The 13,610-nt window shown below is 43.3% G+C and overlaps 1 protein-coding gene across 1 annotated transcript in view; it reads right to left on the reverse strand.

The window, feature by feature from the left end:
- Nucleotides 1-13,272, reverse strand: part of SLC39A8 (solute carrier family 39 member 8) — a 36,742-nt gene extending 23,470 nt beyond the window's left edge. Inside the window, exons 1-2 of the mRNA XM_063136094.1 lie at nucleotides 13,036-13,272; nucleotides 4,143-4,308 (exon numbers count right to left, since the gene is read on the reverse strand). Coding sequence (XP_062992164.1) covers nucleotides 4,143-4,308; nucleotides 13,036-13,272 — 403 coding nt within the window. The remainder of the gene's footprint in view (nucleotides 1-4,142; nucleotides 4,309-13,035) is intronic.
- Nucleotides 13,273-13,610: the final 338 nt, after the last annotated feature.

A 13,610-nucleotide genomic window follows, 5' to 3' on the forward strand; every position in this document is an offset into this window, starting at 1 on the left:
TGAACCATTCCTAACCATGGTGGCTACAAAACAATGGTTTAAACACACTCATTAACCATTTGCTGCAAAAGGGTTAGCGGCCTAACCATGGCTTAGTATGTTGTCTGAACAGATCCATAGATGTGGCGACAACTTAACCCGGAAACTGAGTGCCAAAGTAGACATGATATTTTCACATTGTTTGCCCCTGTGTAGTTTATTTTTCTTTAACCAATACCTGGCATGGGGGAAGGCAAACCAGTTCAGGACACATAGCACAAGCGGGGGGGGGGGGAGGAGGCTTTAGGCTTTGTCTCCAGCATAGTCCTCAGCAGAATCAACGCCCCCCCCCCCCATGCCTGCTATTTCCGATGGAAGGAAAGCTCCCATCCACACCAACGGGAGCAGTCCAGCTTTTGCGGATTGCAGCCATGAGGAGCGAGGAGGGTGGGGGGAATCCAATCAGAACAACAGTGGGGGCAAAGGGGTCACCCACCCCCATGCCACAGTTCCAATCCAGCATCCCATCCCACCCCACCCTCTTGGAGTCAACAATGGAAGAGAAAACTACATGACTAGTTTGGCTCTCAAAAGGGGGAAAGAAAAACCAGGAGAAAATAGCATGAGAGGCCATGAGAGACAATGAAATTGCATGAGATACAGTGAATGCTATTTGAGTGAAAAGGCAGGGTGGAAACTTAATCAATAAAATAAATAGAGAAGACGGAGGGGGGGAAATGTGAGGAAATCAGAGTGTCTACAAGAAAATACAATGCAGAGGGCATGTAGCCAGTAATACGGTGTACAGACATGTTGACAGGCTTGCTACAAGTGCAGTCCTATGTGCAGTTACTGGGGAGTAAGCTCCATTGAACTCAATGGGATTTGGATCCAAGTAAATACGCCTCGGACTGCATGGCATATAAGGTGCATGCATGCTTTAAAGCAGCAAAAGTGCAAACATTTTCTAGCAACATTTAATAACCACTCACTTATTTACAGCAAATAGTGTTGGAGATTTAAATTTGTAATATAGTCAGGATGCTCCAAGGAATGATTTAAGGAATGCATTCCAAATTTGTTCATGATTAACAATAGCTTTTCAGAGACATGGAGAAAATGTGAGTAGCACTGTCATTACTTCTGTGCACACACATTCATTTTTCCTATCCCACCTACGTTCACACAAATTCTGCAGGAAGAAATTGCCATATGCCCCACCTGCAACCACAGTGTTCATTATACTACTATCAAGTTTCTGAAAAACTATAATCTAGTTTTGCCCTACCTGGTGCCCTCAAGTTATTTTGGATTACAACTCCCAATATTTCAAACCATTGTCTATGCTGGCTGGCTGGGGCTGATGGGAATTGAAGTTCAAAACATCTGGAAGGCACCAGGACGGGGAAAATTACTATAATCAATAACTAGCCTGATCACTTCAATCAGAGCCATACAGCAAAAATACAGCAACTGTCATTCATGAATACTTATGTCAAGTTGACATTTTTGCCTGCGAATCTGTCATTATGGGCAGATTCACGTCACTGCAAAATTAGAACATCATCATAATGAAAATCTATGTGGATGTGAATCATCAGAAAGGTTCTAAGATGCATTAGCATTACAGGCCACTTATACGTCAACAAGCCACAACAAATATTGTGAATTATTAGTCAGTAAGGTGACTTTACTTCATGGGAGAGAAACAGGTCCATATAAGGCCATTCACCACATTATTATATTTAGGCTTGTACTCCGCTTCTTTCAGTGTATAGTTACAAATAAAGAACAGATTCTAAAACACACTACAAATTCCAGATACAGAAATACTGGATGGTAGCTATTCTGGATGAATTAATGCAGAATAAAAGATCATGTGTGCATAGCAACAGTTACATGACTCTATCCTATGGCAGGCTCCAGTGTGATGCTGCCAATCTATGAACTGGAATATTCAAGTTTCAAGGCGCAAACTGGTCTCCTATCAAAACTTTCTTCTGGGAAATTTCTTTTTTATCTGCCTGCTTTAAGGCTTCTTTCCCCCTTCCTAACAGGCATCTGTTTGTAAGGTTTGCTTGAGTTAAAAAGACTGGCGCTCAACGTTTCAATCTTTGATCCAAAGGACATTTCATTTTTTGACATGGTTGTCTTGTAACCTATAGCAGCTCATGTGGCAGTACTGCTTCCTCCACAGAGCACCATGGCATACAACGCTATTTCCTAAAAGTATCACAAGGCAACAGTGGAAGCATGGGAGCTGCTCCTTCAGTAACATGCAGGCATGTGGCAGCTGAGTGGCAGCACAGCCCAATGTGGGTGTGGTGACTGTTTTGCTTAGAAAAGTAAGAGGTGAGTAAGAGGAGACATGCTAGAGGTGTGGAGAGTTTGTATAGGGAAACTTTTTTCTCCCTCTCCCATAATACTAGAACCTGGGGTCATCCCCTAAAGCTGAATCATGGAGATTCGGGACCAAGGAAAAAGAAGTACTTCTTCACACAGTACATAGTTTAACTGTGTAATTCGCTATCACAAGATGGGCTCCAACATGGACAGCCACCAACTTTAACAGCCATGAAGGCTAGTCATGATGGCTATGTATTATCTCCAGCGTTGGAAGCAGTATGCCTCCGAATGTCAGTTGCTGGGGAATACAGGAGGAAGGATGCTATTGCACTCATCTCCTAATTGTGGGCTTTTCGTGGCATCTGGTTGGCCACCGTGGGAACAGAATGCTAGACTATTTATTTATTTATTACACTTATATACCGCCCCATAGCCGAAGTTCTCTGGGCAGTTTACAAAAGTTAAAAACAGTGAACATTAAAAACAAATATACAAAAATTTAAAACCATCAAAAACATAAAAACAACAATATCCATTTAAAACAACTACTCTGGGGGTAGTTTTTTTAAAAAAACCCTCATCATATGTTGTTAACTGCCTGGGAGAAGAGAAAAGTCTTGACCTGGCACCGAAAAGATAACAATGTTGGTGCCAGGCGAGCCTCATCAGGGAGATCATTCCATAATTGGGGGTGGGGGCACCATTGAAAAGGCCCTCTCCCTTGTTGCCATCCTCCGAGCTTCCCTTGGAGTAGGCACTAGGAGGAGGACCTTAGATGTTGAGCGTAGTGTATGGGTAGGTTCATGTCAGGAGAGGCATTCCATCAGGTATTGTGGTCCCAAACCATGTAAGGCTTTATAGGTTAAAACCAGCACCTTGAATTGGGCTCGGAAACGTATAGGCAGCCAATGTGAGTGGGCCAGAATTGGTCTTGTATGTTCAAACCTTCTGGTTCCAGCTAGACAGGCCTTTGGTCTGATTCCACATGGCTGTTCTTATGGATATTATGTCAGGAGCCCATGCTAGGCAGTGGTGTCCATTCAGCAGCCAGATGCTGAAGTAGAAGCTTCAGTACTTCTGCAGCAACCGAATGGCCTCCTGGAAGGGCATCAGGTCCCTCTCCTCTATGTAGGGGCATTCAGCAGCCAGGAGCCTGCATGTTGAGGAATTAGCAGCTACCATGTCTCTGTTGCTGCATTATTACACCCTCCTTGTCATAAAAAAGGTCCCAGATCTATTTGTATTTATTTATTCATTCATTCATTCATTCCATTTATATCCCACCTTTTTTTCCTTCAAGGAACCCAAGGTTCCTTGAAGGAAACCTTGATAATCCTCCTCTCCATTTCATCCTCACAACAACAACCCTGTGAGGTAGGTTGGGCTGAGAGTCTGTGACTGGCCCAAAGTCACCCAGTGGGTTTCCATGGCCAAGTGGGGACTAGAACCCGGATCTCCCGACTCCCAGTCCAACACTTTAGCCACTACACCACACTGGTTCTAATCCTTGGCATCTCTAGTTAAAAGGATCAGGTCACAAATGAAGGCAAAGGCCTCTGCCTGGGACCCTAGGAAGACACTTCCATACAGAGTAGACAATACCAGGATAAATGTTAACTAGTCTGACCTTGTAAAAGGCAGCTTCCTGTGCCCCCTTATCCAAATAACAGCACAGTGCTGAAGGCAGATAGCCCACCAGAAAAGCCACAGCACAAGCCCCCATTGCATGGAACAATACTGATCCACAGATTGATGAAAATGCATACATTAACAGGACAAAAATAATCTATGGCTACACCAGTTTTGATGAGAACTACCTTCTGTGGTTGATGGTTTGGAATTGCCTTTGGATGCGGATTTTTCACAAGGATGGAAAATCAGCTGTTGGAAGACGGCAGGACATATTGTGGGGAAGCTGGACTCCGTTATCATGCTGCTATTTGACATTCCATGCAGAGAAAAGATGTCTTCTGCAGACATGCACTGAAACAAAATGAGAAGCTTGAGTTGAGAAAGAAAACGAAGATGCCAGCAGCACAGATTTCACTCCAAAAGATTGTGATGCTTCATGTTTCAAAGGAATGAGCTCCCTAAGGAGGTTCACTTGGCACCTACATTATATGCCTTTAGACGCCAGGTGAAGACCTTTTTATTCTCCCAGCATTTTAACAGTCTATAAATAAATTTTAACTTGGTGTTTTAAATTTGTCATTTTGTATTGCTGCTGTTTTTATCTGATTGAGCTTTTATATTGTATTTTATATTATGGTTTTATACTGTTGTTTTATTCTTTGAATGGTTTTAATTTTTGTGAACTGCCCAGAGAGCTCCGGCTATTGGGCTGTATGGAAAGGAAAGGAACCTCTCGTGCAAGCACTTGAGTCATTGCTAACTCCTAGAGGGACGCCTGCTTTCGCTGACGTTTTCTTGGCAGATTTTGTAGTGGGGTGGTTTGCCATTGCCTTCCCCAGTTGCAGTTACCTTTCCGCCAGCTAGCTGGCTACTCATTTTACCAACCTCGGAAGGATGGAAGGCTGAGTCGACTTGAGCCGGCTGCCTGAGAACCAGCTTCCGCTGGGATCGAACTCAGGCCGTGGGGAGAGTTTTGGCTGCAGTAACTGCCGCTTACCACTCTGCGCCACATGAGGCTCTAATTGGGCTGTATAGAAATATAATTAACAAATAAAATAAATAAATAATAAATAAGTGTGAGGAGGGCCAGGATCTCTTCTCAATCATCCCAGAGTGCAGGACATGGAATAATGGGCTCAAGTTACAGGAAGCCAGATTCCGGCTGGACACCAGGAAAAACTTCATGACTGTTAGAGCAGTATGACAATGGAACCAATTACCTAGGGAGGTTGTGGACTCTCCCACACTAGAGGCCTTCAAGAGGCAGCTGGACAGCCATCTTTCAGGTATGCTTTAAGATGGATTCCTGCTTTGAGCAGGGGGTTGGACTTGATAGCCTTAGAGGCCCCTTTCAACTCTACTATTCTATTTTTTCAGCAGCACTATTTATAGGAAGTCAAATGATATTTCATTAATGCTATTCATGTTTTTAATCTGAAGCATTATGTAAACAGAGACAGACTCTTCCTGTAAAACCTGAATCTCGAAATGTTGATTATGATGAAATCCTTGCATATATTCAGTATAATATTAAAGCAGTAATTGTGTAATCTTAGGAACACATTTAGGTCACTTGGATAAATCATATTTATGTATCATATTCACAATTTATCATTTCATATTTAAAATTTTAAGCCACGTAAATTCGACTGTTGTACAAGACCATCCATCCCCCTGACTTTGACTGGAGGAGAACATCAGCAGTTCACCACAGAATACAGGCAGCCTAATGAGGAAAGCCTCTCATGGCTGTTTCTTCAGGTGCCTGGTTCCTAAGCCATGAGGGGCTTTATAAGTAAGCACCATCAGCCAGAAATGTACAAATAATATAATTAGTAAGCGCTAGAGGCTGGCCAGAACTCTAAAGGAGCTATCCAAAATGCTGAACCTATTTTGGGGATAGGGTTCAGGATTTTGGATAGATCCTTTAGAGCAGCCTTTCTCAACCTGGGGCGCTCCAGATGTGTTGGACTGCATCTCCCAGAATGCCCCAGCCAGCTGGCTGGGGCATTCTGGGAGTTGTAGTCCAACACATCTGGAGCGCCCCAGGTTGAGAAAGGCTGCTTTAGAGTTCTGGCTGGTTTTGACTGAAACCCAGAATGGATTCACAACCTTACCAAAACTGGAGCCACCAGCTTCTACGGTTAGTACATTTAGGGAGGGGGGAATCCTGCACTTACTCTCCCATTCTTTTCAAGGCACCTTTACATTTATTTCATTTCTCTTTTTTCTTCACTGTTCCTTCCTGCCTCTGTTTGTTTTGTTCTTTCACTATAATCTTTCCCACTTTCCTGTCTATTAGCTGCTTTTTATCTATTCCATCTCCTTCCCTTCCCTCCCCCGCCCTATTTTCTGTCATTTTCTTTTCCCCTCTTCCTTTCTCTTCACTTCTTTCAGGTGGGGTTCATGGACGGAGATGGAGTATGCATCCCAGCTGTTCATGCATGGTTGCAGGGGAGGTCAAAGCAACCGTTCCTAGCAGCAGCAGAACTCTGGAATGTCATCCCTGGGGATATCCATCTTGCTTCTTCTACTCTGTTAATAGATGTGTTGTGAAGATATTTTTATTCAGCAATCTTTTAACATTTAATGGTCTGCTGCTTTAAGATCATTTTACTGAATGGGTGACAGCCAACATTCTGTGAGCAAACATCCACCTGTACAGTGGGACTTCCTCCCCTTCACCTCCCCTTCTGCATCCCCCCAAATCTGTTCCAGAATGACCCCAACCCTCTAGAGTAGTTGGGGTGTTATGTGATGGGCTGCAGGGTGGAGGTGGAATTTACTCTACCAAAGGGGCCCATTCTATTTCATCCAGTATGTTCTCATTGCTGCCATTTTATTGTTGTCAAGTATAGGTTTCAGCAATGCCATTGATGCCTTGTAAGTTGCAGTTAGATTTAATTAGAACTAGTTTGGAATGTCAGAATCTGTGCAAGCTTATCTCTATCAAAATTCTCAGGGAAAGACTTGAAGGGAGTAGTTTCACACATACCCTGCCTCGACCTTGAGGCTGCAAAACTTCTCTGGGAAACTAAAGGTATGAACGCTTTCCTGAACGGGTCAGGCTTCCCTTTATAAGCTGGAACAAAGGCAAGGAGACTTTGTGAGGATCATCTTTTGACTCATGGCCTGAAATCCCTCCCTGTTTGGATCCATCACCATTTGGGACTTTGAAAGCATTCTACACAAGGACTCTCTTCTATTTGGACTTTGGATTACTAAGGACTCTGCTATGAAAAGTATGAATTATTGTATTATTGTAAACTGCCCTGAGCATTTTATTGAAAGTTGGGATATAAACATTTTAATAAATGCAATTAAAATATATAAACCGTGATTGTGTTGATTTATGGTTTTTACTCTGTTAACTACTGGGTGTACTGGCACAGCAAAGTGGGATATAAATAGAATAATAATGATAATAAGGTCAGCTTGCACTTTCTCAAGAAAAGTTGCAATAAAAACAAGTCATTTTCATGAATCCTCAGACTTATAAAATAACTCTAATGTGGTCTGTGAAATGTCCCTCTGTTCAACACAACCACCAGCAGATTTACATACTCAACAAATATATTTGTAGGGTGATACGGAAGTCTCACATTTTTTTTAAAAAAAAAAAAGTAACAAAGCAGCAATTATCTTGTCCCTAGACTGTGATAAAGCCTTTGCTTAGAGTTTCAATACCATTATACAACAGGACAGATGACCCAATAACAGATTGGTATACTTTCATTCCACATACAAGAAACAAAGATAGATGTGCTAGTCCATGAGGAAGGAAATACAACATCTGCAGTTTGGCAATAACTTTGTTAGGATTAACCAAAATTCCACCAAAACAAAATTTGTGGATTTGGGATAAATTTCGTGGGTCTTAATAAAAGTATTTTCCAACTGTGGATCTGTATTTTTTATATATATCATTTGTGGTTTTATGGAATGCTTGCATGTATCATCTTTTTATATTATATTATTATTATTATTATTATTATTATTATTATTATTATTATTATATAAGTCTACAGGGTCCCATGGGGAGACAAGACCCCCATCAAGGGGCATTTAATGTAAGCTAGGCCTTGTTCACTAGCAACAATTTAATGCTTTCTGACTTGCCTCAGCAACTTGAAATCAGCAAAATAAATTCCAATGTTCATGTTCATGTAAAAATAATAATAATAATAAGTGCCTTAGAAAATGGAGGCCTGGTCTATGCATGAAAGAGAATGAGGTAGAACAAAGACGATAAAGTTCTGAGGGTTGCACAATTTCAGGCCATGGGTTGTAGATTGCAATTTTGCTCTGCATTTTTTTTTAAAAAAAATACTTAAAAATATAAAACCAGGGAAAAGGCTGAGCTAGATCCTGTCTCCTTCATCTTTTTACTTGTAAGGATTGTGTAGCCTGCAGAAGGACAGAAAAATGTCAAACCTCTTCCCCCACCCCAGCAATCTAAAGTGGTGCAGTCCACTTTACCATCTCATCATTCTACTACCAACTTCTGCTGCATAGGCAGACCAAGCCTAAGTCTCTGAAAGTTACTAGCCCACATAAAGGTTGATTAGCCGGTTTGCCCCAACACATAAAAAGAACAAACTCTTATGAAGTTTTCTTTGTTGTTCACCTGGTAATAATTCCTACTCAACTGGGTGGATATTTATATGACTGATCCCGTGACTATTTCCAAAAGGAATGGTTTGCTTAAGTATTTCCACATAGCAACATTTAATAATATGCCAGCACTAACTTTCGCCGCCCTTCTCGCCTTCTGCTGTTTGCTACACCCTTTTTAATGAGGAATATGGCTTCTACGGGGCATGTCTAGACAAGGGCTCATCCCGGGGATCGCCTCGGGATTATCCCTGTGCGTCCAATGATCCCAGGAGCAGGGAGGTCCCAGGAGCAGGGAGGGATGATCCCTGCATTTTCCCGGGACATTGGCCTACACCTTTGTCCCGGTTTTTCATGCAGTCCCAGGATGATCCCAAGACTGCGGGACATGTGGGCAGCCATCCCGGTTTTGTCCCGGCTCCTCGTGAGTAAACATGAGGAGCCGGGAACCGGGCATGAGGCATCGGGGGTGGGAGGGGGGAGCAGAATCTTTTTAAAAAAGTCATTAACCTTTCCTTAGTCAAAATCCATCCCCTCCAAGCAGTTGTTTAACCCATGGTAGAAAAAATCCAATTACCAACATCTTTTGTCCCATGCGGCAAACAGCAACTGGGGGGGTGAAGGATAAGACACCCCCTCTTGCCACCAGTGCTCCAGCCAAAAACTCCATGCATTAAAAAAAAATGGGGAAAAAAAGTTGGGGATCCAAGGTACTTCCGGATGAGGTTTTTATGATGCAATCACCCTCCTCTGTTCATGGAATTTTATGGAGGATCCAGACATCATCCTCTTCCTTTGCAAACCCCCACCCCCAATGTTTTTCCACAACTTTTTTTTTTTTTACCATAGAGATTTGGTTAAGGAATGAAAGATTGAAGAGCTGCACAATGTCTTTTAGAGAACAATTCTATGTCCCCTAAGCATCTGGGGGGACATAGAATTGTTCAGTTTCTGGGATCCGAGATCAGAACTAGAACTCCAACCTCGGAGCCCATAAATTGCACTCCCTAACCCTTCCCCCTTATAGCCGGTGTGATTCTCTCTGTGCCAGCTACATCTCCACCCCCGCAAATGGGATTGCAGGCATGGGAAAAAGGGGGCAGGCCCAGGTCCAGGGAAGGGAGGAAACTGGAGAAGTTGCGTTACGCAGCTTCCTATGTGCACCCCAACCTCTTTCCCTCCCACTTGGAAGTACCATAGCTAGATAGGCAACACCATCCGTCTAGCAAAAATGTAGTAAAATGTTTTTATACTGTTTTATACTTTGAATGGTCTTAATTTTTGTGAACCACCCAGAGAGCTTCGGCTATTGGGAAGTATAGAAATGTAATAAATGAATAAATAAATAAATAAATAACCATCTTGTTCCAGCTGCCCTGCTTTGGATTCTCGACAGCCTCCAATTTTGGAGATTGACGATTCTCTCTATAGGATTGCACCCTTAACTGGTAATGCTAGGAGCTGTGCGTCTAAAAGCACCCCCAATCACAGATTACCCATATAATGTTGTTTGGTTTAGCACTGAAGCTGTACTGGATCATTCCGAACCAAGCATTTGAACCCAAAGCTTTATCCAGCAAGGTTTTTGAAATACACAGAACACTGGCAACCTCACCCAAATTAAATCCTGGCTAAAAACAGCAGAAAGCCAGTCTGAATGAAAGCAAACATACCATACATGATCCGGTGTGTGATCTATTTGAACTGAATCTATTGAATACTGTTTGGCATGTCTGGTTTCAGTGTGTGCTCCTTTCTGTCACAAGTCTCAGACAGTGGGACTTTGTGTCATCAAATATTAAAGCTGGCCTTTCTTTACTCAGGGTGTCTTTGGATGGTTTGACCAACCTATTGAATTTTGAGGAGTCACATATCCTGAAAAGTACAAAGATGAGACTTTAAAAACATAGCCTGAAGTGTATGAAGATATTGATTGTTTTCTTACTGGGAACTTTTAAACAGTACGTGGGCTCTGGAATGTGAACCAAAATGAGTGTTCTTCCATGTACAAACTGAGCTATGCTTGTCTAGTTTTACTCACTGGTGGCTTGAATTTAAATTTCTAAGGGCACATTTCTACACATGTTTAGGAAGAAAAAAGTCCTACAATGTAAAGATTGTCGACTGTGGGTGTGATGGGGTATGACAGTGATCTTGATTTCCTGTGAGTAAGGTATATTTGCACACACACTGATATGCACAGGATGCAGGTTAGAGGGTCTGTGCATGGCAGAAGCCAGAATGGGAATCATATTCTTGTCCTCATGCCATGCGTCCAGGCTGAGGCTTGGTGTGAACTGGACCTGCAGTGGTTCATGAATGGTAATGTTGGAAACAGAAGCCACAAAAAGTCGAGACTAACACATTTCTAATGGCAAGAGTTTTTATAGGCATAACCAGATACACAGAGTGAACAGCAAAGAGTCTTGTTGTACCTTAAAGCTGCTTTCCCCTACATGGTGCCCTCCAGATGTGTTGGACTACAACTCCCAGCTTTCCTCAGCCAGTGGGAAATGACAGTAATATGTCAATTAGAGCTTGAAGGTATGCAAAATTAGTAATTTCATTTCATTTCCTTGGTCTGTAACAATATTTAAAAAAAAATTCTGTTGAATTTTAAAATGTTCTTCTGTCTAACTCATATTAACACGTAGGTCCACCTACAGCTGGATAGCATCCCAAAGGCTTTTTAGCATCAGGTGTGAAAATTCAGGCTGCAATGTTTAATTGATTCACTGGTTATATCAGGCTTCCCCAGACAGGAACTCTCCAAACATTAGGGACTTCAACTCCCATCAGCATCTGCACAGCACAGCAAATGCTAATGGATGATGGGAGTTGTGGTCTGAAAAACCTGGAAAGCACCAAGCTGGGTTAGATGAAACAATGTAAAAAAAAATTTAGCATGCTGGAACTTATAGGACTTTTTTCTGTCTAAACATTTTTAAACAACTAAAACAGTGCACCCGATAAATTGGGCATCAGATTTTATGTATAATTTTTCATTGGATTGCTTATAAATACTGCAGATGGCAAGTAACATCTTACTTGCCATCACCTCCTGTGTGTGAAAAAAATGGGAATTCTTCTTTTAAGACACATGCACCATCTAAAAAAAGAAGTAAGGGAACAATCCTATGCTCCCTGGGAGGGCAACTGAGGGGTCCTCTGATGTGGTGGAAGCATGTTCTGTCAGAAGAGGAGGTCTGCCAGGAGCACTTCCACAACTGGAGCTCTCCTGGTGCAGTGGCAGAAAGTTTCACCACCTGCAATGTCCCAACAGAGGTGGGATGTTTGGGGTGGGGTGGGGGTCAGGGAGGCCGTGGATCCGCATGGTCCTATGAAGCCCTCATGTCCCTGATATTCCCCCAAACAGGCCCTAGAGTTGACGCAACTGATTCTTTCCCACTGGAGTCAATTGCGGGTGGGGGGAGAAACTGAATAGAAAAAGTGATCCACCCCACACATTTCTCACCTCTGCTTGCAGCAAGCCAGCAAGGTTTTGGAAGTGGAAGTTACTCCACCATAGAATCTCTCCACCAGCAGCACCATAGAATTGACCTGCAAGTAATATCTCTAATAATAATAATAATAATAATAATAATAATAATAATAATAATAATAATAATAATAGGCTCTCATGCTAATTTATTAAACTACCTGAATAACTAAACAGATAAGACTATATTTGTGCTCCCCAGAAGCCTAACATGGTTCTATTGTAGAAATATCATTGCGAGACATAAAGAAATTTAATCGGTAGATTAGCCAACTAAAACTTATACCACACATTCATCAATAAGCATTTATTTAATGAAATTGCAGCCCCAGTGAAAATCCACAGACTTTTTCTGAATTCAAAAAGGTGGATTCCAAAATCTCTGCCAAAAAGATTTTCAGTAGATTCAAAGAAAGGTGGATTCCAAAATCTCTGTCAAAGAGATTTTTGGTGGATCCAAGAAGTGGATTTCAAAATTCCTGGCAAAGAGATTTTTGGTGGATTCAAAAAAGATGAATTCCACAATCTCTGCCAATGAGATTTTACTTTCCCCAACTTGGAAAGTTTGGAAACTTTCCCACTCTTTCATGGCATGTTGGTTGGTCCTAATAAAGAGTGCGGATTTTGGATATAAGAATGGAGGATGCTTCATGGTGGGGCTTGCCATCTGCTGTATTTATAAGCAATTGTCTGGAAAATCATACATAAAATCTGCTGCCCGACTTATTGGAGGCAGTGTTTTAGTTTATAAAGGGCGCAATTCTGTCTTTCTCATGGACCAGAGTGACTGCATCATCATCATCATCATTATTATTATTATTATTCAGTCAATCACTCTCTCAGTCTCAGTTCACTTCTCTGTAAACTGGGGAGAAACACCATCCAGAAGGACTCAGCCAAGTTTAAAGCGCTGCGGGAAGCCGGGGTGGCAGGAGAGGACGGCATGGAAAACGCGACTCTCCTACCTGGTTATAGCGCAGCGCGTCCTGCCGCCCGGCCAGCCAGTCCCCCAGCCTGTGCGCGGCTCCCAGCTTTTGCAGCGCTTGGTTGACCTGCCCGGCGGAGAGGCTCCCGTTGCCTCCGAGAGCGGCCAAGACGTCCCGCGCGAAGCCTCCGTCGGCCCGGATGGGGTCGAGAGCGCCGGCAAGCGCCAGAGCGAGCGCAGCGCCCAAGAGCGCCCGAGCCCCGGCGAGGGGCGACATCCCAGCTGTTCGACGGCTTGGCCGCCGCTGCTCGAGCGAGAAGAGGTGAGGAGGAGGCGAGCCACGAAAGAGTTAAGCCCAAGTCGAAGGCGCGCACGCGCTGTGGCCTCCAGGCAGGCGGGAGGCAACGCGGCGTTCCGGTCTGCTGTCTCCGCCGTCCTCAGGCGCTCTGGCTCCTTGCGCTGCTCCTTATCGCCCTTATTCCTCCCTCCCCGCCGGGGCAGGGGCAGGGGCAGGATTAGGGCCGCTTCCCCCGGGCCTTGTGCAAATCCTGGAGGCCTCGTCCCAGCCCAGGTTGCTGGAAGTCGACAGAAAAGTTTGGCGCTGCGGGGGAGACA

The sequence above is a fragment of the Elgaria multicarinata genome, chromosome 10 (genome assembly GCF_023053635.1).
Source record: "Elgaria multicarinata webbii isolate HBS135686 ecotype San Diego chromosome 10, rElgMul1.1.pri, whole genome shotgun sequence".
NCBI classification, from domain to species: domain Eukaryota; kingdom Metazoa; phylum Chordata; class Lepidosauria; order Squamata; family Anguidae; genus Elgaria; species Elgaria multicarinata.